This window comes from Thermobia domestica, chromosome 2, assembly GCF_964235325.1.
Source record: "Thermobia domestica chromosome 2, izTheDome1.hap1.1, whole genome shotgun sequence".
NCBI lineage: Eukaryota > Metazoa > Arthropoda > Insecta > Zygentoma > Lepismatidae > Thermobia > Thermobia domestica.
Window position 1 is genome coordinate 90,707,167 of NC_137455.1, and position 23,544 is coordinate 90,730,710.

General features: G+C 35.3%; 2 protein-coding genes across 4 annotated transcripts in view; one reads left to right on the forward strand and one right to left on the reverse strand.

Moving 5' to 3' along the window:
• The window catches only part of mRpL15 (mitochondrial ribosomal protein L15), a 32,787-nt gene extending 30,857 nt beyond the window's left edge, over positions 1-1,930 (reverse strand). Inside the window, exon 1 of the mRNA XM_081743889.1 lies at positions 1,725-1,930. Within this exon, the coding sequence (XP_081600015.1) occupies positions 1,725-1,832 (108 nt within the window). The 5' untranslated portion in view covers positions 1,833-1,930. The remainder of the gene's footprint in view (positions 1-1,724) is intronic.
• Positions 1,891-22,384, forward strand: THG (tRNA-histidine guanylyltransferase). Of its 3 annotated transcripts, none has more exons than XM_081743897.1 (3): positions 1,891-1,996; positions 8,610-9,253; positions 20,607-22,384. In XM_081743897.1, exons 2-3 carry the CDS (start codon positions 8,645-8,647, stop codon positions 20,838-20,840), a joined length of 843 nt encoding a protein of 280 aa, XP_081600023.1. In that variant the 5' UTR covers positions 1,891-1,996; positions 8,610-8,644; the 3' UTR covers positions 20,841-22,384. The 3 variants fall into 3 exon arrangements, with proteins under 3 accessions (XP_081600023.1, XP_081600019.1, XP_081600025.1); XM_081743893.1 differs by having other exon boundaries at positions 1,929-2,060; XM_081743899.1 differs by lacking the exon at positions 1,891-1,996 and adding an exon at positions 4,016-4,269.
• The last annotated feature ends 1,160 nt before the right edge of the window (positions 22,385-23,544 follow it).

Sequence of the window (23,544 nt, forward strand, 5' to 3'; positions counted from 1 at the left end):
AATTGCGCGATTCCTATTGGACCAATAGACGAATTTTGGCCCTCCACTGAAACATACAATTTTATACTCTTCCTGCTATTGCGATTATGTTATTAAGTACACTCGTTCCTTTACAACAAAACTTTTAATTTGACATGTTTTTTAGTTTTTAGAGCAATCCGAGAGGAGGGCAGCCATTTTGGAAGGCTGTATATCGAAGAAAAATTTTTTTTCAGCAAAAAGAAAAAATATGGGTCTAATAATATTGCATGTAGATCCCATATAAAAAATAATAAATGAAATCTGACACTATGATGGGGACCAATTTTGGTTTGCCTGGACGATTTGAAATGGAATCGGTCTTTTACTTTGTTACTATGGTTAATGGCTACCTTATAGGCGAATCCGCGTCTAACCGGTTAGACTTTCGTTAACGTATTTGGACGATGTTTACCAGAGGGTCCAGCTATTTTTTTTCACATTATGGTAGTTAGATTAGTTTATATTATATTAGAGGCTACGTTAGATTATTTTATATTAGATTATATTAGTGTACGGGTCCAGCATAATTTTCGAAATAATGAGAAAATCATGCAGTTTTATTGTACAGATTCATAATCTAAGTAGTAGTAGTAGTAAAAGTGGCGCAGTTTTATATACGGATTCATAGATGGTAAAATGTACAGAAAAATTTGGTCAAGTCTTTAATTTGCTCATATCAAGAACAAAATCCAACCAATCCTGCTGGGCTTCTAACCCGTTCCTACTACTACTGCTACTTTTCCCGTCAGTTTTACTATACGGATCACAGTATTAGTAGTAGTAGTAATACTAGGGCAAATTAAAGATTTCCCCAGATTTTTCCTTCATTTTACTATCTGTGAATCCATATTGGAAAAAGTGCACCTAAATTTTTGTAAATTTTACATATATGTGGATTACTACAGTAAATCTGCATCATTGGCTATCCACATTGATTTACTATACGAATCCATTGTATAAGTAGTAGTAGTACGAGTAGGAACGGGTTATAAGCCCCGCAGGGGTTCGTTAGGTTCTGTTCTCGACATTAAATGGTCAAATTAAAGACTTCCCCACATTTTCCCGTGCATTTTACAATCTGTGGATCCGTAAAACTGCACCGTGAAATGTGGGGAAGTCTTTAATTTGCCCATTTAATGTCGAGAACAGGGATATAGTATACATGACGCTGCATCAGTTCCCGAAGGAGCAGGACGCTCATACTTTTAGGAATTATTCATTGAGTATGTACGTACTTACAAAGGGGGTAACAATGCGACTTCTGTTTACTTATCGACTGATACGAAAATAAAAAAAAGAACGTACGTGTACTTTATATCTGCATGTGTAGTGTCCTTGTACTTTATCTATGACTGTGTGTGTGGGTGGGGGGAAATTTAACGCACACCGCATGTCTTGTGGATATGGATATTTCTTACTATTGCACTACGTAGAAAATTTATGGTATTTCATGTAGAAGTGGTAATAGAACACAGAAGAAACGCAGATCAGGGGGTTCTCGTGTATACTGAGGCTTTTAAGCTTTTCCTACTGCTACTACTTATACTATACATTCGTATAGTAAAACTGCACGCATTTCACAATCTGTGGATCCGTATAGTAAAACTGCACCAAAATCATACTACTAAATGTACACTACGTGTCTAAGATGTACAGCTTGATCTCTGTAAATACGTTCGTGTCTGGAACTCAACCACAATTACCTTCCTTCTTGCACCTGGAATATCACGCAAATTGGCTAGTGATACACGAGGAAGACCTCGTAGAACAGTTAAGGCATTATCAACAAGGTTTTTACCAATCGAGCTCATTATTATTACTGATACTTTACAGTTATAATACACTTATTACTCATGTTCCACCCATGCTTGGAACATTAACATTTCTTCTTCTTCTTCCTCTTCTTTCAAAACAATCGTTTCTCAAGCACAAGGGAAAGAAGGAGCAATCTGGCGTTTGTCGAACGGAACTTCGCGTACGTTGAACAGTCTTTGTTGGCAACTATAATATTAAATTTTGAAGTACTATCATAGATAATGGTAAAGTGCAAATTTTATTCATGGTTCACATATACTGTTTATTTGAAGTTTAAAGTTTTTGTGCAAATGAAGAATATGCGTCCCAGCAGATGCACATTTAAATCTGGCGTAAATTAAGAATATGGGTCCCAGTAGAGTATACACTCTTCATTATTAAAAAAAAGCGTGGAAAATTAAGCGTGCAGTTTTACTATACGGATCCATAGTATAAGTAGTAATAGCGTAGGAGTAGGGGTAGGGGTAGCATTAGAAGTAGGAACGGGTTAGAAGCCCAGCAGGGGTTCGTTGGGTTCTGTTCCGGACATAAAATGGCCAAATTAAAGACCCCCAAATTTCGTACATTTTACAATCTGTGGATCCGTATAGTACAACTGCAACGTCAGACTGTCAAATTAAAAATACTTCACTTTTTAAACTCTAAATGATTCCCTAAGACATTCTACAACTGTATTTACTTGGCATATGCATAAGTAATTGCGTACCGGTTGACAATATGCGTATAAACTGATGTGAACGATCGTGCAAGTGTACTTTCGGCATACTACTCGAAATAATTGTTAGAAAATGTTAATTCTTTCAATAATTCCCTTCTTATTGTATCCTAAATAATTTGCGTTGAGCGACATGAAAATATCTCACTTCGCATAGATAAAATTCAGGGGACCATTAGAAGTAATTGTTCAAAAATTACAATTCTTTTTACGATTTGCGTATAAAATACTTCGTCCGGATGAATTGCATATTAACTATAGTTTAAAATAACCCAACCATTAAAAAGTAAGAATGTTATCTAACTTTAGTGAGGGCAGGGCGAGGTTTTGGGCCTGTTTCCGAAAGTAGCAGGCGTGTCAGCAACTGTAGGTATATGCGTATGCGAGGGTAGTGAAAAGAGTTTTGCCAAGGGTATGAGTTTCAATAACAATGTCTTCATACAAGATTTGCTCCACTTATACACAAATTATAGCTTCTGTACACTATGCTAGGGTGAACAGATTTTGACAAGCGAAAAGTAGGACACAAATAGTAAAGTATATGATAGTTTGCCACGTCGGCACTACGTATGCCCTTATTTCATTAACGTTAAGCTTAAGCTAATCATCCGTTTTTTTATTTTTAAAAAAGTACTGAACAAAAGTATTGACATAATTCAACACAGTTCCAAATGTTTTCGTGAATGGTAAAGTGGTTTATTTTTATGAATGTACTGTACAGTGAAACTTCCTGTAGGGCTAAAGACTTTTTTAAAAATCGATTTTGGGAGTGGGGGCTTTTTTTAAGGAATGAGAGAACTTTTAGACCGACACGAGGGAACTTCTACTTGTACTTCGCCAGCATCATTGTCGTAAGTTCAAAAAGAAACCTCTCTTACCTTACGATATCTGGAAAACAATGGTTTGTCAATTGTTCTGAGGAGTGTTAAAAAAACACATTGGTTCATCATTCACGAAAAGAGTGGCTGTGATTCACAGTGTTGTAAATAAAGAATGAAACATTAAAATATTGCAAATAAGTTAACTCAGGACATTTTTCGATTTTCTAGGCGTCTTCGGAACACGCAGGACAGCTCTTTGAAAAACGGCACTGTACTGCGAAAATCTTACACACAATCATAGTCAACGTCTTGCGAATAAAATCAGAAAAATAAATACACTGCTAAACAAGACTGCACTTATTTAATATAAATGTGTAAATAACGTGTAAATGTGTTTTCATATTAAATAAGTGCAGTCTTGTTCAGCAGTGTTTATTTTTCCTGCGAAAATCACTATGCAGGAATACTGTGCCGGTGAAAGATAGTATCTAATACGTCATCTTCCTTATGTACTCACAATTTCCATCTGTCGAAAAGCACTTGTAATGAATTTACACTAGTAATTCTACACTTGTAAACGTAAAATATAACTTCTTCTATCGCCTGCAAAAATTTGTTCTCTATGAAAATTTTGTTTTCATACAAAGTAGTGAATTTTATCCGTAAATCTTCCAGAATGTGGTGTGCCAAAAGTAAACCAGCACCGAAATGATTACATGCTATTCTGTTACACTATATGCGATTGTTCCATAAGGGAATACACTCGTACGGCCTTAGAAATGATAACTTAAGGGTGGCAATTGCACTCATGGGAGCAGATTCACCTTCCCCATACAGGTACAAGAGAAGGTTCTAGAATGCTGGTTTGCATATATTGGTGAAGGTTGTTTAAGCCAGGTTGGTTTCTCTCTTTTTTCAAGGCTTAATATTCAATTCACATAGTGATTAGTTGAAGAAGGCCATCTTTTTTTTTTTTTTTTTTTTTTTTTAATACAATTTCGTTAATTTCTGATAATATTAGGTTAGGACGTGTTATGTTAGGGGTAACTACTTGTATCGTTGTATTCATATTCCCTTATGTTCCCTTTCGGTAAGCATGTACAGTCTTTACAGCATTTGTCATTTCTACAACATGTACTTCTATTCCGTTCCGTTAAATGACATACACATTAATTACGTTTTCCCTAATCACCTTCCCTTTTAAATTTATTAAATTTATTTTTTAACTAGTTCTGGCTCCCTTCATCTAAAGATAGCCCCGAGCGAGTGAAAGTGGGTTGGTAACCAGGTTGATTACTTTCTTAATACGACTCAATTGAATGCGGACCAGTGTTCTAGAACCCTGCCCAGGTTAAAATATATATATATATATATATATATATATATTCAAGTGTGCAGGCGGGACATAGAGCCCGGTTCCTCGATTTACACCTAGCATTCTTTTCCTTTGCTTCAAGAGAGCTCGGTTTCTCCTTTATACCAGCGTTTGTGTGCAAAGAGTTATATATACATATATATGTGTGTGATGTATATAAAATCAGAGGGGTGCTTTAGTTTTTCCCTGTATATCGTCCTTCCTTTCCCTTTTTCCTTCTGTTTTTTCGGGTTCCTCGGGTTTAATTTATTATTGGTATTATTACTGTTATTATTATTATTATTCGTTAAAATAGTTTGGTTTATGTCGATGTGGCCACACGTGTGGCTGTTTCACTATAAATGTGGTTATTGTTTCTGTTGTTTCGTAATTTTGTTGTTCTTCTTTCTGTTTTCTTTATTATGTATCGTCTTCCGTGTCTCGGTACTTTTTCTGTTATAATTATTGTTTCACTTGCTTCTAATTCTTGTTTGTTTGTTCTTTGGTTCAATCTTTCGTCTGCGTTAAAGCCTTTTTGTGCGTGTGTGTGGTTTGTTTCCGATCATCTCTCTTTTGTGGTTTCTGGTTGGGATGTTTGACTGTTTTGGTTATGTTTTTTTTCTTCCCTCATGAGTTCTACCTTCAATTTTTTATTCATTCTGTGTTTCCAGTTTCCTTGGTTGGATAGGTTTCTGTTTATCCCTTCGTTTGGTATTTTTACTTCTCCTGATTTCCCTTCTTTTCTTTATTATTTTTCCTTGTTTAGTTTTTCAGTTTTTCTTTTTTTTTTTCTGAGTCCTCTCCTAGAGTTTCTCGTTTGTTTGTGGGCTTGTGGTGTATTTTTGTCTCTAGGAGACAGCATTTTCTTTTATCTTCCTACATACCGGTAGTTTGATCGGGTTTGGTTTGTTTCCATGGTGAGTCCCCACACACCTATGATTTTTGGCAGGTTTTTCTGTTTCAAGTTTTTGTTTTGTGCCAAGTATTATTTTCACGATGGACTTCAGTTCTGTTTTCGTATAAAGGTTTCTTAGGGCCCGTTTCTGTCTGAGTTAACTCCATGTGAACATAGTCGTTCGCATGGGCAACCGACAACCGGTTCCCCTATGGTTGTATGTTTGCGCAGGAGAAATGTTTTGTCACCAAGTCTAATGTAATAATATACATAAGACTATCCAGCCCTCTCTTCTCTAGTGATTCGGCTGGTGGTTACAGAATTTCTCCCTCGCATTCTTTTTTCGCCCAGCATGTCTCGAGGTGTGATGGTTTGGTGCGAGTGCTATTCTTTTTTGCTTTTCATGCTTAGCTGTAGAATTTAGGTGTCTGTGGTATATAGGAGGTCTGTGGGATTTTTTCGAGCTGTCATTATTCTTTGAGGAGTGTTTGTTGTGTCTTTTATTGCTATTTGGTAGAATTATGTTTCAGTTTCTGTTTGAATTTCTCGGGTTCCTTTTCAGAACAATCTGAATTGTTTCGTGTGTTAAGAAGTGGAAAGTCTTTTCCCACTACTTTCAGTTGGTTGCGGGTTGGAGTTTTGTTTGAGAGATTGCGTATTAATGATTCTTCTCATTTTTTGTTTGTTTTCTGGTTCCACTTGCTTTTCTTTTATCTTCTTTTTTCTTTTCGTCGTTATTTCGTTGGGTTTGTTGTTGGTGGTTTTTGAGTATTGCTTGGGTAGGGTATGTAAAATTTTAACTCTGTTTTGAAGTTTTCGTGGTCCTGAGAGAGACCCTTGTTCCTTTGGTGTTAGCTTTCTTTGTTTTATTTTTGGGAAGTTCTTCAGAAACTCGTAAGGTCTTCTATCGATTCCCTTCTTGGTTTTCGTTGTGGGGTGTTTTTGTTTCCGTCTTTCTGTGATTTGGTTCTTTTCGGTTGTGGTTTCTTGTTGTGGTGGTTGGAATATTTCTTTTTGGGAAGTCCAGAGCTACTTGTTTTTCTCTGGACTGCCTCTTTTTGTATCATGTGGGCTAAAGCAAGACTTGCGGGTCTCTAGGGCAAGTTCCCCCCCCCCTTTTTTTAAATGTTTGTTCTAGTTGTCTGTGGTGTTCAATGACTCGTCTTTTTTTTTTTTTTTTTTTTTTTTTTTTAAAGTATATTTTGTGTGTTTGGTTTCGAAATTGGTTGGTACTTTGGCGTATTCAACCAAGTTCATATCTGATTCTTTGAAGCCGTATTCGGGGTTTTCCAAGTTGGGACCCCTATTTTTTGTTTGGCTTCGTAGTGTTGCGCAAGGCGTCGTATTAGACTAGCTTGCGTAGTGTTTTTAATGTTCTCTTTCCTTTCTCCGCTCAGCTTTTAGTTGGGCCAAGGGGTTCCAGGTTGTTTGCTGGTTTTGGAGTATTGCTCCTTTACTCTTCTTTTCTTTTCTTGTTTGGCCTTGGTTCACTTCCTCCGGTCTTTGGCTTCTCCATTGTGTTAAAGGGTATTCTTTGTTTTGGGTTTTCCGGAGTTTCACAATCTTGGAGGGTTCGTATTAAAAAAGTAATACTACCTTTTAGTGTTCCTAGGAGGCAGAAATAGTTTCCAATATTTCGGGTACATAATCGAGAACCCATTTTCAAACTATAGAGGCTTAAAACATATGCAGTAAGATTTTTCCACTATTAGTAGACATTTTAAATTTCTGAACGCAATAACGTAATTTTATCAGACAATTTATTTTTAAACAATTAACTATTATCTGGGAGTGGGCGATTCACAATTATATCCATCCCTGTAAAATTATGTTACATGTGAAGTCCACTTCCACAATTATTACCGGTTACAAATATGCAATATGTATACGTAAATATAGACCATGTATTCATGACTTTTTTTTTTGCTTATATCTTGCAGATATACTACCTCTGTTTTACACACCTGTTGTAACTTTCAATAACCTTGTGTATATATGTAAGCATAAACCTGTCCTTACATTTAGACGTACATGTAACTTGATATGTTTTGATAAACCGTAAGAAGATAATAAAAACGATAAATAAATAATTCGCATACTACGTTATAGATTTAATATTTTGTGTACTTATGATATAATTAAGTAAATAAAGACCATCTTATGTGCCTTATTTGTTTTCATCTTTTCACCCTGTATTTCGCTTTCGTCTGCTTTTGCCAAATTTCCTAAGAAAAAAATCTCTTATGTGACATCGTAGTTTCATTCTTCTTAATATCGGTAAGTAAGAATTAGTTCATAGTTTTAAATTTGTGAATATTAAGATAATGTTTGAGAAAATCGTGTAAAATAACACTGACCCACAGCAGATACTGTATTTGGTTGTTAGTAGTGGTTCTTAAGTGTTCTCATTAATTATATTAATATTTATTAATTTAAGACTGTTGAATTCTTACTTACCGGAGAGGAGGAAGAAAAATGAAACTGCAGTGTCACGCAAGAGGACATTCGAGAGTTTTCCTTAGGAAACTTTTAGGAGTAAACGAAACAGAAATATCGGGTAAAATGATAGCAAATAGCACACATAAAGTTAGTGTTTAATTTAATTAAGTAATTCACAATTTTAATCTTTTAATAAAATAGCATTAACACTGTAAACTGATACTTCAATAAAACGTTGCATAGAGTATAATAGAAGAAAGAGAAAATATGAAGACAGTAATTTTTATATGCCAGTGTAGAGTTGTTTTAGGAGTTTATGTATATTAATATATGTAGCATATTTTTATCATTAATCCGAATACATTATTCTTTATTAAATTTAGAAATGATGGATAAAGCTAAATTTAGCAATTTATTTATTTATTTATTTATTTATTTATTCGTTTTGCGTTCAAGCGAATTTACTTTTACCATTTATTCACGATTTTCCTTATATGTTATTACTGAAATCGCTGTATTATAAGTAAGTTTTTTCTTTCTTTCTTTCAGGGTGATTGGTTTCAGAAGGAAATCTTGAACAAAGAATGAAAATATTCCATTCGAAAACATTGCTATATTGTTTGAAGATTGAAAGAGAAATTAGGAAATTATTTAGTACCAGTGTTGGAAATATGGCTAAAAGCAAGTATGAGTATGTGAAAAGCTTTGAAGCAAACGATAGTTGTTTGCCAAATACGTGGATTGTTGTTCGAATTGATGGTAAAGGTTTTCATAAATTTTCAGACGTTCATGGCTTTGAGAAACCTAATGATAAGCGTTCATTAGACCTAATGACTCGTGCTGCCGTGTGTGTTATGGAGGAATTCAGTGATATCATAATTGGATATGGACAAAGTGATGAATATAGTTTTGTTTTCAAGAGGAACACAGGCGTTTATAAACGACGAGCTTCCAAACTTATGACAAATGTATGCAGTCTTTTTTCTTCTTCCTTTGTGTATTATTGGAAGGAGTTTTTCGTGACTGTTCCGCTGAAATACCCTCCTGCATTTGACGCCCGTGTGGTGTTGTATCCAACTGATACAAATTTAAGGGATTATTTAAGTTGGAGACAAGCGGATTGCCACGTTAACAACTTATACAATACAACATTTTGGAGCCTTCGAAATAAAGGAGGAATGAGCAGTTCAGAGGTTTGTTTGAAGTTTAGATTTTTCATATATCTAGTTACAACGCTTCATCACATGAAGGGAAAAGTAGCTGTAAAGCGTCTAGGTCGGAAGTGATTTTTATTGAAGGTGCACGTTTATGCACCGAAGCTAAGAGAGATGGAATGAAGAGATGAATGATAATGGTGGAATGATGAATGATAATGAGGCGGAACTGGAGGACTCGGAGAAAACCCATGCACACGGTCTACCACAAATTCTACTTGATGGGAGCTGGGATCGAACTTGGGATTTATGTGAGGAAAGAGGTCATCCCTATCCTCCAACCAGAGGGTCAAGAAATTAAGTGCAGTTATTGTTCTTTTCTCTTTGTAAGCATCTGTCGGCATTTTTGACACCCACCTTGCAGACACTTTGTGATAACTCAGCTTGTCAGTCACAATATGATGCACTGTTTTCGCAGACACTTCCGGAAACTATTTAGCAAGTTCAGTTATTGGATCGCATTTTCTCGTTAACATATTTCACTAGATCGTCCGTCTAAACACTAGACCTGCCTCTACTCTCATGGTCATGAACATCTGAACGCCCTTCCCGAAACTCTCCGTATCATTGTCTAATCTTTCCTTCATTCGTTATTGTCGGTTCAGAAATCTATGACTGATCTTATTTCACATTTGGCGAAATTTTGTGTTATGGCAGCCATTTCACCTTACTCCTGCTCGCACGTACACAGCACCACTCGGATGATTCTCTCTCTGTTGCAAACACAGAATACTAGGTATGCCCAACTTCTCAAGTTTTGCTAATCCTACGTAAAAAATATCGGCATGCATCTCTAATAAACTGAGTAATGGCATTTAAAAATGCATTGAGTTGGCAACATTGTTAACCTTGTAGTGTGAAACGTTGTCCCTTTGCTAATATTTGCATGGTACAGAATTTCAGCGTTTTTTGTTCATTATTCTAAAAATTATATAGGCGTATCAAGATAAATAGTCCACTCGACATATATATGTAATTATTTCATAATATTGTTAGAGATTTTGACTGCCGTTTGACCATGCTGGGTATGAGTCAATGCTGCTACCTGGGTATCGGGCGAAATGGGTCCCTGAGCTATCAATTTCACGGTGATATGCGTGGAAATGGGAACTTGTTACGATGAAGTAGAGCGATTACAAGAATCGTGTTGTAGTCATAGCGCTACACAAGGTGAGTATGCCACCACCACGAATGTTCGCCACTCTGAAACCCTTGCAAATCAATAAACGATTTTTATACCACACCATCCATCGTTATAGTGAAACGGGAAGTTCAGTGATTTGGAGCGTAGTGGCAGACTGCGCAAATGAAAGCACCACGGGCAGTTAAAGCCATAGCTGTAAAAATTCGGTGAAATCCCGTCATGACTCAATCAGAACCTGAGACTCAGAGCCTACAAACAATGTACAGGTCATTTCCTGACCGATGCATTACGCTAGCAGCGAGTGCGAAAGCCAAACATCTCCTCAAGCGTTACACAGGAAATGGCCACAGGACAATTTTCTTTCCGACGAGAAGCTGTTTACAATGATCAAATTACTCAAATTTATTTTAATGCTCAAAATGATCTTATATACGCATCAGCACATCAGTGAGAGCTGCTGAATATGTTTCCAAGGTGCAAAGCCCATCACCCAGCATCAGTCATGGTCACCGAGCATCAACGGCACAACACGGCTCATCTTTCTGAGCAAGGGGTGAAGACATTGGTTATCAAACCAGTGTTGGAGTCCATTGTGAAACCACTGTGTTACCCAACCAACAGTGAACCTTCCAACAAGATTCAACTCCTGCGTACAAGGCAGGTCAACACAGGAGTCGCTACGTACAAACGTGTCAGACTTCATCTCCACATCAGACTGGCCTTCTATCAGTCCGAATCTGAACCCACTCGACTACAAACTGTGGTCAATTCTTCAGTCAATGGCCTGAAAGAAGTTCTTCAATCAATGGCCTGCAAGAAGAGACACCCAAGCTTCCATGTATCCATCGTGCAAAGGATATCAACATTGCGTTTCATTTCAGAAGCTCTGACAGTATTTATCAAATAGAACTAGAATACAGTCATTTTGCAGAACTGTATTTAAATAACATTTCATAACTTTTATATTGAGAATAGCTTTCGCACATTTGTTTTCACAAGAACATGGAGCTTTATCTTACCTTGTCCTCATATTTGCAACAGTGAGTAAAAATATTACTAGTTGATACCCATATCTTCTAATTGTAAATAATAGTGTTCATCTCTGGTGTGTGAGATCACTGATTCGACCCAACTCGCACCATTGTGGCTTTGTGGTAGATAAACACTGTGTACGTGGGTTTTTTCGGGGTTTTTCCGTTTCCTTTCGCTTTTTTCATTCCACAATTTCATTCATTTTTATCATCACCGTCTCGTTTAGTCAACACCGTATAACCGTGAGACGTAAAACTAAAAGATACATCAATTGTAAATAAGTAATTCTCGGTCACTATAAACAGCAGAGGTAATCGTTGCGTTTTTCGAAGTTCATGGTGAAGAACGCCATCTTTATTCAACCAAACACACATGATTTTCTGTGAACGGGCACCATACTCGGCACGGGGAGTTGATTTCTATGATAGGCTGAACCACTCTTTCCTCTTCTTCATGTTGACATACAGGCATCATTTCTCGTCACCTGTGACAATGTTTGAAAGGAATGCTTTGTGCCTATCACAAGCCAACCAGTACGGGGCATGCAATGACGAACAGATGTTTACTCGTTGATTTTTGTTATTGTCATTTAACACATGTGATACCCATGTACCCAATTTCTGTACCCTACTCATCGAATGCAATTGAAGTACAATAGTTGATTGATCACATTCAAAAACTTGCACAATTTTCCGCGTTGTTTGACGAGAATTCTCATGAAGTAACTCATTCAAGCGATTTTCGTCAAAATCTGAAAATCTTCCAGAACGTGGATTATCAGACAAGTCAAACTGTCTTGCTCGAAAGCGGGAAAACCATTTCTGTACTGTTCTTTCGGCAATTGTTTCATTCCCGTACACTGCACAAATTGTTATCGCAGCTTCTGCTGCACTGGATCCTCGGTTAAACTCTTAGAGTAAAATGTGACGAAAATGATCACTTTACTCAACTTGACATTCCATATTAGTTTGTCTGAAGTATATACAATAATATGTTCACAATCAAGAAAACCTGTGTTTCACAACACACAAACTCCAAACTACGGTAAAACAACGGAATAACGATAAACAATCGCTTCACACCGCACTGTTGCCAAGCCAAAAGAAAATCTCACGAACTTATGCATCTACCTTGTGCTAAAAGATAGAGAGCTGCTAGTTGGTGTCTTCCTTTCTAGTCTCTAGTAGACTTCTGCGGAAGACTTCTTTTTTTAAGATTGAATGCTATTTGTTTAGGAAAAATAGTAGAACTTGCATTACTCTTGAAATAGTATAAATATCTCGTTGTAATTTAATATATTGAACTAAATTTTATTTAATGTCTGTTAAAATGAAGTTTAAGTCTTTGACATATGTAGAATTATTTGATAACGTAGTATGATTTATCAGTATGACAAATTATCCATTTTACTTTCTTTGCTCAACTATGTAAACTTAGTATAGTATGTTTAATGAAATATCTTCCAACTCCATCTTTTCTCTTTGATTATAATTATTAGAGTGATGAAGTATTATTACTATGTTTTTCTATATTTCATTTTGTATAGTAATTGTTGCTTGTATTTTATTTGTATATTTATTATTGTAAATATGCCTATATTCCGATGTTGTCTATTGCTAGTGAAGCTCAAACTATTCGATTCGATTCTATGCGGGAAACGTTAAGAATGATGTCTGTGTGTTAATTAAATGTTATTTATTGCTTGTAAAGCTCAATGGCATATACTCTTCAATTCTATTCTACTGTAGGTGGGAAATGTTAAGAATGATGTCCATATTTGAATGGGACGTTGTCTATTGCTCTTAAATCTCAATGACAATAAATTGTTCGATTCGATTGGATGGGACAAGCTGTAAAGTTGATGGGAACGAAATTTGATGGTTGCGAATTTTTTCCCAAGAAGTGGCTTATTTATGTCATACTAGAAAAATATTATAAACGGTAAATATATAGGTCTAAATATGAACACTTAAAATAAATAATGATAGATATACAAAACTTATTAAGTGGGAGGTTACTTATACAAGAGTTGAGCATGCCTATTCTTTTGACTAGCATAGATTTCAATTACTCTTTGTTGAAGTTAGGAATTTCGCCAATTTCCACTTTATGAATTGAACACACAACGAGTGAATTTAACTTACTTTGACCCACACTATTCCTGAGACAAATTTTATTTACTTTTAAAGTGTTGAAACTTCGCTTTGCTTCCGCTGTTAAAACTGGAGTAATTAGTGGAATTTATAGTTTGTATACTTCAGACAACGGTTCTTCAAAGGAATGTTTCATGAAATAGTGAACAATTAACAGACTGAAGGAAATATCTTTAAATGTATAATTGAGATAGATCACTGACAGTTCATTTTTCAATTCGTCTTATCAAATAATCGGACTATAACTTGAAAAAAATATTGACTAAGTTGGCTGGAAAATTTTCTCTGAACGAAGCAAAGTTTTTCGGGTCAATAATTTCGAAACTACTAAATATATGAGAGTTCTGGAACCGTCCCACAGTGGGGCGAAAACGCAAAAAGCTGGCCAAAAGTGAAAAAAAACGAAAGTTAATAATATAGGATTTTTTTTATGTAGTTGGCTAGAGTGATGTTAGAAGGGCCCAAATCCATAAATAGAATAGGGTTTTTACTTTATTCCGACTACCTGAGCCACTCTTAAGTAGACCCTTCAGAGGTCAAATGTGTAGAGAACAATAGAAGAATTGTGACCCGTCCGTTTAAATGGTTGTAACTTTCGAACGCGTTCATAGTTTTTAAATCTGTAAAGTTTTCCTATATCGTACTGGTAAGTAGAATAAGTGTATGAAGTGAAAAATTAATAATAATGATGTAATAATTTATAATTTGAATCGCAAGTCAGGCAAAATTTTCACATTTGTTTATATATTTTATTAACTTAAAGCGTTGAAAACATTATGTGCACCCTCGTGCACCACGTTCATATTTTGTAGAATGGTAGTCTGAATATTAATTAATGCTGTAAACAAAAACGTAGCTGCCAAAACGTGCCAATTACGAAGCGTGTTGATGTTAATTATTGTTCATTTAATGTTACAGTGACAATCCGTTGCAGTTATCATAACGGAATCAAATACCAATAATTTGTGTCATTTAAGTAATAATACATTTCTAATAAATAAGAACGTAAGTAACAAGTAATTGTTCATCAAAATATGTGAAAAAAGTGAATGTTGTTAAAGATACATTGTGAAAATTACGAAGTATGTTGACATTCTTTTTATTCCGCCCTTTTGATTTTATTAACTTTAGTTGCAGAATCGTAATCAGCAACCTGAATAACCCCTTTATCGCCACTTTTGAGAACATTTCTACGACCTTTTCGACTTTTGCAAATTTTATTCCGCCATTTTGGATCCGCCATTTTGTGTTTTTCAACTTAAGTTGCAGAATCGTAATCAGCAACCTCAATAACCCCTTAATACTAAATTTCATTCAATTTGAATATAGTTATCATATTTTGGGCATCTTTTTGCGTTTTCGCCCCACTGTGCGTCCTTTCACTTCGTTGATCACTATGTCACACACTTTTTTGACATTTGTTGTCAGTTTTACTTCAGAGCTAAAGTTTAGATCTTTTTCTTGAGGGAGCAGAACACTTATGTTCATAAACATATCATCTTCCAGTAGTTTCTCTTATTTCAGAAACAGTTGATTCCATATGTTGTAATGGATTACATATGGTAACTGCATTGGCAGTCTGCTTCTGAATAGTGCTATACAAAATAACATGTTTCATAAGCTCAGAAAAAAAAATAAGTCTAGATTGCTTAGTAAGGCAAAAGACTTCCTTATTGTTATAGCATCCTAACTATCTTCTTCCTCAATCTTCTCAAAACATTCCAATAAATGTGATTTGTTTTTATGAACTCTGCTTATAATCCGAGTCTAAAAATTAATCTTGTTTAAGAAACTAGGAATCCTTTTATTGCAGACTGATCGCAACAGATCACCTGGCTTAGGCTATGAAAAGAAAAACGTCCTATAAAAGATGGTATAGGAATAACGGAAAACAACTAAGAAGAAAAATTTCGGGTGGGTCCTTGAATAGAATTAATAAAGAAAAAATGATGTTTTTAATTTAAAGTTAATAAAAAGTTAATTTAAAGTTAATAAGTTTTAAAAGTTAATTTAAAACATTTCGTATCAAATATTGTTCTGACGCGGCAGAAAAATGGACACTCCGCAGATGTGACTAAAGTGATTTAGAGGCTTTTCGAAATATGGATATGGAGAAGAGTTGAAAAAATTTACTTAGCAAGGGAATGAGGAAGTGCTGAAATAATAGAGGCAATAAGTATGGTGGATGTAATGAAAAAGAGGAAGAGAAGCTGTTTGGCTGAGAAGAAAGTATATTCTGAGGGACTTGATAAAAGATACAGTAAATTTAAAAAGAGGGAAGATCAAAATATTAAACCAGATAGTAGCTAGTAGGGGACCATCTACATGGAAGCTTCTCACACGGGAAGGTCTCACAAATTGTCACTCAAATCTGTTTGCCACATAGCACATCTGATAGAGCATTATGAGAAATGAAAATGAGCAAAATTTAAGGTGGCATGGATCAGAAGGATAGGAGCTACGGGGCTTCAATATTTGAATATCATGGAATTATGTACGTTTAAAGTAAATATCTTCAAAACAATTAAAGCAATCAAAACAAAAGTTGTACAATATAATGAGAATAAAATACCCTATCGAAAACCAAAACAGTGTTGCTTAGGAGAAGCAGTGTTGCCAACTCAGCATAAAAATATTTTGTTTGAAATAGCACCATATACAAGTGTGCACAGATTTAAAATGCACTATCACTAAATATAACAGTGAAGTGTAGTGGTACAGTGTTGCACACTGTTGGAACTACGTGTGCTGAAAATGTACAATGGAGAAAAGTAATACGTGGCAACAGATAGTAATAAAGGAATGTGGGTCTCATACTATGAATTCAGTTAAAATGCATAACACCGATAGTATAACATAGCAAAATATCAGCATTATCACAAAATATTGATGCATTTGAAAAACGAATTTAAGTGATGCCATTTTTACGTCCTGTGTCAGCTCCGAAGCTATATAGGACGGGACCTATAGTATAAAGTGGGATCCGAACCACTACGAAAGAGAAAGGTAACAATGAAATGTAAGGTGAAAAGTATAATGAAAACATGTCCGATGCGGGATTGGAACCCGCAATCCCCAATATGTCGGTTGTTTGGCTTTCTAGACCACACGGTTATCCGGGCCGACTAAAAACGAAATGAGGTAGTAATAAAATAGTTATATTTCCAATGTGAATGTGGTAATATTACAGTGTACAAACATAATCATATGGTATGTAGGAGAGGGAGTAAAAGAATATGACACTTAACACGATAAGACATAAACCAAGAAAGTACTCTTCCAAATATTGATAAGATAATCTGGAGAACCAGTTTACAGATTAGGAAACATATGTTTCTTTCCTCACGTGTATCATTTTGTTTTCGCTTATTCACCGGGGCTACAGAAGTATAATGCAAAACCCTCACTCTTTTCTAATGCATTCCTTTATTAGCATCTGTCGCCACATCAAATTTCTCCATTGTACATTTTCAACACACGTAGTTCCAACAGTGTGCAACACTGTACCACTACACTTCACTGTTATGTTTAGTGATAATAGTACATTTTAAATCTGTGCACACTTGTATATGGTGCTATTTCAAACAAAATATTTTTATGCTGAGTTGGCAACTCCGCTTCAACTATGGCAACATTGTTTGTGGTTTTCGATAGGGCATTTCGTTCTCATTATATTGAGGAACTTTTGTATTGATTGCTTTAACGGTTTTGAAAATATTTACTTTAAACGTACATAATTCAATGATACAAAATTTTTTGGATATTCAAATTTTGAAGCCCCGTAGATCCATAGCACCTTAAATCAGCGTTTCCCAACCTTTTTCAACTTGCGGCACACTACGGGTGTTACTTGGATTCTCGCGGCACACTTATAGATATTATTATTTGTAAATATAAAACAGTGATATTTTTTTCTGTAATTATTGATCTTCTCACAGAGAAGAAAGCTCTATCACTGTTTTTCCCCCGTGGTAAATCATTATGCTTATTTTTCATTCTAATTTAAAAATAGAAAACAATTGCAATGAAATATTGGACTCACATTTTTAAAAATACGCTTTCTTTTTAAAAACTGTATCCAACATTTTACTAAGAAGGAAGATCACTAAATAAGGAACGAACAAACAAATCTCTTTTACTTTTAAAACACAAATATAGGTAATTTGTCGAAAGGATTTAACGATATTTTAAATTTTCAAATTACGAAATAGTCTGCAACAATAAAGAAGCAATAATCGTCATAACAATGATAACAAATACTTTTTTCAACATTAGAAACGTACAGAACAGTAACCCGGTGTGAAACTTAAAATTTGTGTATTCATAGTAGAGGTTCATAGTAATGTGAAATATTTGGTCTAGGAATTAATTCGTGCGGGTGGACAAGAGATGGCGCAACGAACGGAGCGTCCCACAGTTCCGTGTATCCACAAATGTGTTGCAAACCCCTGTCATCGCGTATCGTTCGTAGTATAGGGCAGTGGATTAAAGCGTCAACAACACCAGTTTGTAGTTAAGTGAACATGGCGCAATTTGTGCCTGATAAAGTGTTTTTGCGGGGTGTCCTGCTGCATTACTTTAGCATGCAGAAAAGTGCGACTGAAAGTAATCGTATTTTGGTGGAAGTGTATGGTGACCATGCTCTAGCTGAGCGAACGTGTCAGAAGTGGTTTGCACGGTTTAGAAGTGGTGATTTCGGCTTGGCAGACCAAGAGCGAGCTGGACAGCCAAAAAAATTTCAAGACGAAGAATTGACAGCATTGCTCGAGCAGGATTCGTGTCAAACGCAGGAACAACTTGCAGCAGCATTAGGCGTTGATCAAACAACAGTCCCCAAACGCTTGAAAGCCATGGGAATGATTCAAAAGATGTCACATTGGGTTCCACATGAATTGAAAGACAGAGACGTTGAAAGACGAAAAACCATTTGCGAATTGCTGCTTCAACGACAGAGCAGAAAGGGGTTTCTGCATCGAATTATTACGGGTGATGAGAAGTGGATCCATTACGAGAACCCTAAACGAAAAAAGGCCTGGGTGAAACCAGGTGAACCAGGTCCATCACAACCAAAACGAGATATTCACTGTGCAAAGGTTATGCTGTGCATATGGTGGGATATGAAAGGTGTGGTGTACTATGAGCTGCTGCAGCCGGGTGAAACTATGAATGGAGAACGTTATCGAAGACAATTAATGCGTTTGAAGCAAGCTCTGGCCAGAACACGACCAGAATGGGAGAACAGACATGATAAACTTATTGTTCAACATGATAACGCTCGCCCACATGTCGCAAAACCGGTCAAAACCTATTTAGAAAATGTCGGATGGGAAGTTTTACCCCACCCGCCGTATTCACCAGACGTTGCTCCTTCGGACTACTACTTGTTCGATTGCATGAACAACGATTTGATTGGACAGCGGTTTACTTCTTCAGAAGATATCGAAACATGGGTCTCTGACTGGATCGCTTCCAAGGATGAGGACTTCTTTCGCCACGGAATCCGTACATTGCCTGACAGATGGGAGAAAGTGGTGGCTAGCGATGGACAATATTTTTCTTAAGGTATTTATGTATTTTGTGTTTGTACTACAGCTTCAATGTGTGCGTACCAACCGCACGAATTAATTCCTAGACCAAATACAAATATACATTTTTCCCCTACGTTTTGCAATTTGATTGCTATAAAATTAATAATTTTGTTTCGATTCCTCGCGGCACACCAGCGGCCCATTCACGGCACACCAGTGTGCCGCGGCACACCGGTTGGGAAACGCTGCCTTAAATTTTGCTCATTTTCATTTCTCATGATGCTCTATCAGATGTGCTATGTGGCAATCAGATTTGAGCGACAACTTGTGGGACCTTCCCTTCTCAGTTTCTGACAAGTGACTATCAGTAATGCCAGAACACCTATGGCGAAAATGATATACTTTCACTTTCTACCTGATTCAGGCTTCAGCAGCGAAAGCTAAAGTATAGATTACCTTCTTTAGCACGTTTGCTGCGGTAGTATAAAACTGAATTTTTATCTGTCGGTGCGTTACGAGTCACCAGTGATTCATGCACATATCTTAAGTTGAGCTTCTCTCCACAGATGACGACACGGTATTTCAAATTCACACTTCAGCTATCTGTTGACAGAATCTGAAGCTACATTACACCAATCCAGGGCGCGTCACCAGTGACTCGTGTAGATCACACGAGCTACCAGTGACTCGTAACGCAGCGAACGTGTTAATAGTATATGACAATTCACAAATAGCAAGTACGTCACTATTAGGAGTCACGTGAGTCATCGGAAGAATATTTGTGTCATTGTTAGGACAAATCAAGAAATGATAAATACAATTTGCTGCTTTAACAGTATATATGTTTCATGCACAGGACATAAATACTGTAAATAAACAATCTATTCTAGCAGAATAAAAACTTTCAACTGCATCAAATTAGAAGCGAACGACATGCCTTTTAACGCCATAAAAGTTCAATTTTCTCGATAACTACGCATGTGAATTTTTCCTCAAGCATATCGTTAGTTCGGCACGATGTGATCTATTGATCGATATATGTCTTAATATTTGGTTAACATTATAGTTAAACAAAAATTGAACTTTAAGAGTTAATCATAATTTCGGACTACTTCTCACTAACCATATTATATGCTGCCATTTTACTAGCGTTATAATGAAAAGTTTGATCAGTGTATACTTCAATATCAGTTCCATCTTAATAGAGCACGGTTATTGTACAGCATTGATTTTTGGCTTACAAGAAAATCGATTTTTTTTGAAAGAGTACGCATGAGGATTTAAATTCACCCATATCGTTTTGTACAGCTTAGTGAGATCTATCGATTATTATATGTCTCATACAAATTTCTTCTCCTTAAACACTAATAGTAATGTAAATCCTACTGCTTTAGTGAATGAACCTTGTTAGGTGCATTAAGCGTGTTTTGTTTATTGAAAGTAATATGAATATATTTTTATAATGTATTTTTCAGGCAGAAGAAATACTTCGAGGAACACTGTCAGCGGATAAAAATGAGATCTTGTTTACCCAGTTTGGAATTAATTACAACAATGAGCCTGAACTCTTCAAAAAAGGAACAGTGTTAGTTAGGAAGAAAATCCCTACGGAGGAATGTAATAGGACGAAAAGTCAGATTCTTAACTTGAATTGCGATATTATAGGTGATAAGTTTTGGAAAGACCATCCGGAATTGTTGTTAAAGTGATTCGAGTTTTCCAGTGTTTTACTTTGAATCGACCAACAAGACTATACATTGAGGGTAAAAATAAAAAGAAGAGCAGCAAAGAATTAAGAAAATAGAATTCATGTCCAGGAAGCGCAAGATTTCACTATGTTTACTGTGAAATTTACTTTACTTCTAGAGGAATGTGATATTGTGTGCGTTGCTGGCAGAATTCTAGCAGAAGTTTTACATTCCTGGTCGCTGCTGTTTTATTGATCGATGTATATCCACTTTTTTCAGATCACATTAGGTTCACATCTGTCTGTAGAGAAGGTAATCTTATATACAAAAGATCACAAATTCAAATTATGTCTAGGGATTGTTATTTCAATCAATTGGATTTACCTTCAGATTATTCGAAAAATCAAAAAAATTCTAATTTAAAATTATACTTTTCATATAAGATATTATTGTCAATCAAGTCAAATGTTTGCTTTTTTCTTCTTTCTTCCTCAAAAGAACTGTATAGCAATAACTGCGAAATAATATATATACTACACAGGGTGTCTACTGATACTGGAAATACTGGAAATATACTGCAATTTTGATCCACATACTGGAAAAATCATGAAACTGGTAATTTATCAACAGTACTTTTTGTAATTGTTTTAATAATCTTAGAAACAATTTTGTATTTTTTCAAAGCAAGAGTTGTATACATTTTGAAATTAGACATTTAAAGCAATGGATGGAGTGGAAGGCTGTGAGGGGAGTTGGGAGGCCCTTTAAAAAATGTTAAAAAATCATTGTATTTGAAAAATATCAGGGTTAACTAAATTTATTAAAAATAAAATACTATTTTGATCGTAAAACAATTACAAACCTGAAATCATCAAGAGTGTGATTATTCCTAAAGAACTTTAAAAAAAATCATTGTATTTGGTACAGGAATTTTGCTGCTGATGATACTGAATATACTGGAATTTTGAAAATGAAACTCAGTAGACACCCTGATACACAGTATATTAAGATTTTCAAAATATGCTGATGTACAACGTGGTCATATTATGACATCATAAAGATATCACGTGTTTCGCAGTTAAAAATAGTTTGTCAAAAACTCTACCACTCAGGTTCATAGTACTTCCTACGTTCTAGAATACTGTCATGGGTTAACATGCCCTTTTATTTTACAGTTAAGTAAAGAAAAATAAAAGTGGAACAAATTCTACTTTGAATGACTTGTATGGAAAATTTTTGTATATCTCTTATATTGTCATTATTTTATTTTCTATTGATTTTTGTACAATTTCCTTGTTGCAGAGAAAATTGGCTGACAACAGATAGTGTTAGCCAAGTACTGTTTTTATTACAGGTTTTCATTGGATTTCTCATGTTCTTAGCTGTTCGTCGGAATTCATCACCTTAGCTTTATATAGGGTAACAGGATGGCGCAACATGGTAAACCGGGAAGTATCAGGGTATTTGAAAAGGCGGTAAATATCAGGGAATTCTGCTAAAATCAAGGAACTTCGATTTGTCAAGAAGAGATTTGACAAACAATTGAAATGAAGATGTTAAAATTTCGGGTGTGCTTGTTTTTTGATTGGTAACTTCAAACTTTAAAAGAGTTACTGTGTTTTCCACTAACGATGTGTAACAAACTTACGTTCTGTAGTTGTATGTATTACCGTTTGTTTTCACTTGTGCACTGGAACACGATATTGGTGAATCATCCACAAAATGTAGTTGGAGCAACATACCAATGATATGATCAAAATTTAGTTGGACCAATGATAAATTCATTTTCGACTCACATATAATTCCAGCCTTTTTACTTTCGATCGACGAAAGGAGAGAAAAAAAGTATGGTTATCGTGAAAAAAAAGTGAATTGGAGATTTCAACGGATTTAGACGTTTCATGTCCCATAGATACCAAAATATATATATATATATATATATTCGACATCTGTTCATCTGTTTGTGCGGATGTACAGTCGCATAGTAGTACGAAATGCCTAAAACGTGGCCAAAAATGAAAACATGAAAGTTCCTATTTGGTTACTTTTAAGTATCAGATTGGCTATAGTGACAGTTCGTCTCCTTAACTTCACCTATGGAAACGGTTTACCGTTCATACCAGAGCTAGTATTAGAAGTCAAAATGAACCTACTTTTGTGCGTCTCCCTCGTAACAGCTGATGAGCGCCAGAAATATAGCTCGCGTTTCATATGAAATATTTCATTGTGTACTTTTCCGATCTATTTAAATCAAAATGGACGTTATTCCAGGAGGTATGTAAAGTATTTTAACATCATATATTATTTATAATACATTGTTTACTATATAAATTTTCATTAATGTTTATATCAAAAAATTGTTGAGATTATTACAAAGTGGATTTAAAACTGAACTCCAAAGTTACATATGACGCTTCCTTCCGCTAAATTTTGTATTGACACATAATCTACGATTGATTTACTACAAGAATGTGATAAAAACACCTGCGCTTTTTTTTATGTAAAGAAAGAGAAAGAATATTTCAGAATAACATAGTAGGAATGGATGGTTGATGCATACATATTTTAGTTTCCATTATTTTATAATTCATATGAAATATATACAATAAATTGGAGTAAATAAAATAAAATAATTTAGTAATAAAAGAAGTAATTATTTGATAACCTTAATTATATTAATTTCAGGTTAAAAAGATTAAATCATCCAAGTATCGAGAAAAGAGAT

Bases quoted from the DNA above. Each gene is read 5' to 3' on its own strand.
- THG (XM_081743897.1), top strand. From the start codon at position 8,645: ATGAAAATATTCCATTCGAAAACATTGCTATATTGTTTGAAGATTGAA. The intron at 9,254-20,606 runs GTTTGTTTGAAG...TGTATTTTTCAG, and splicing joins GAGGAATGAGCAGTTCAGAG to GCAGAAGAAATACTTCGAGG.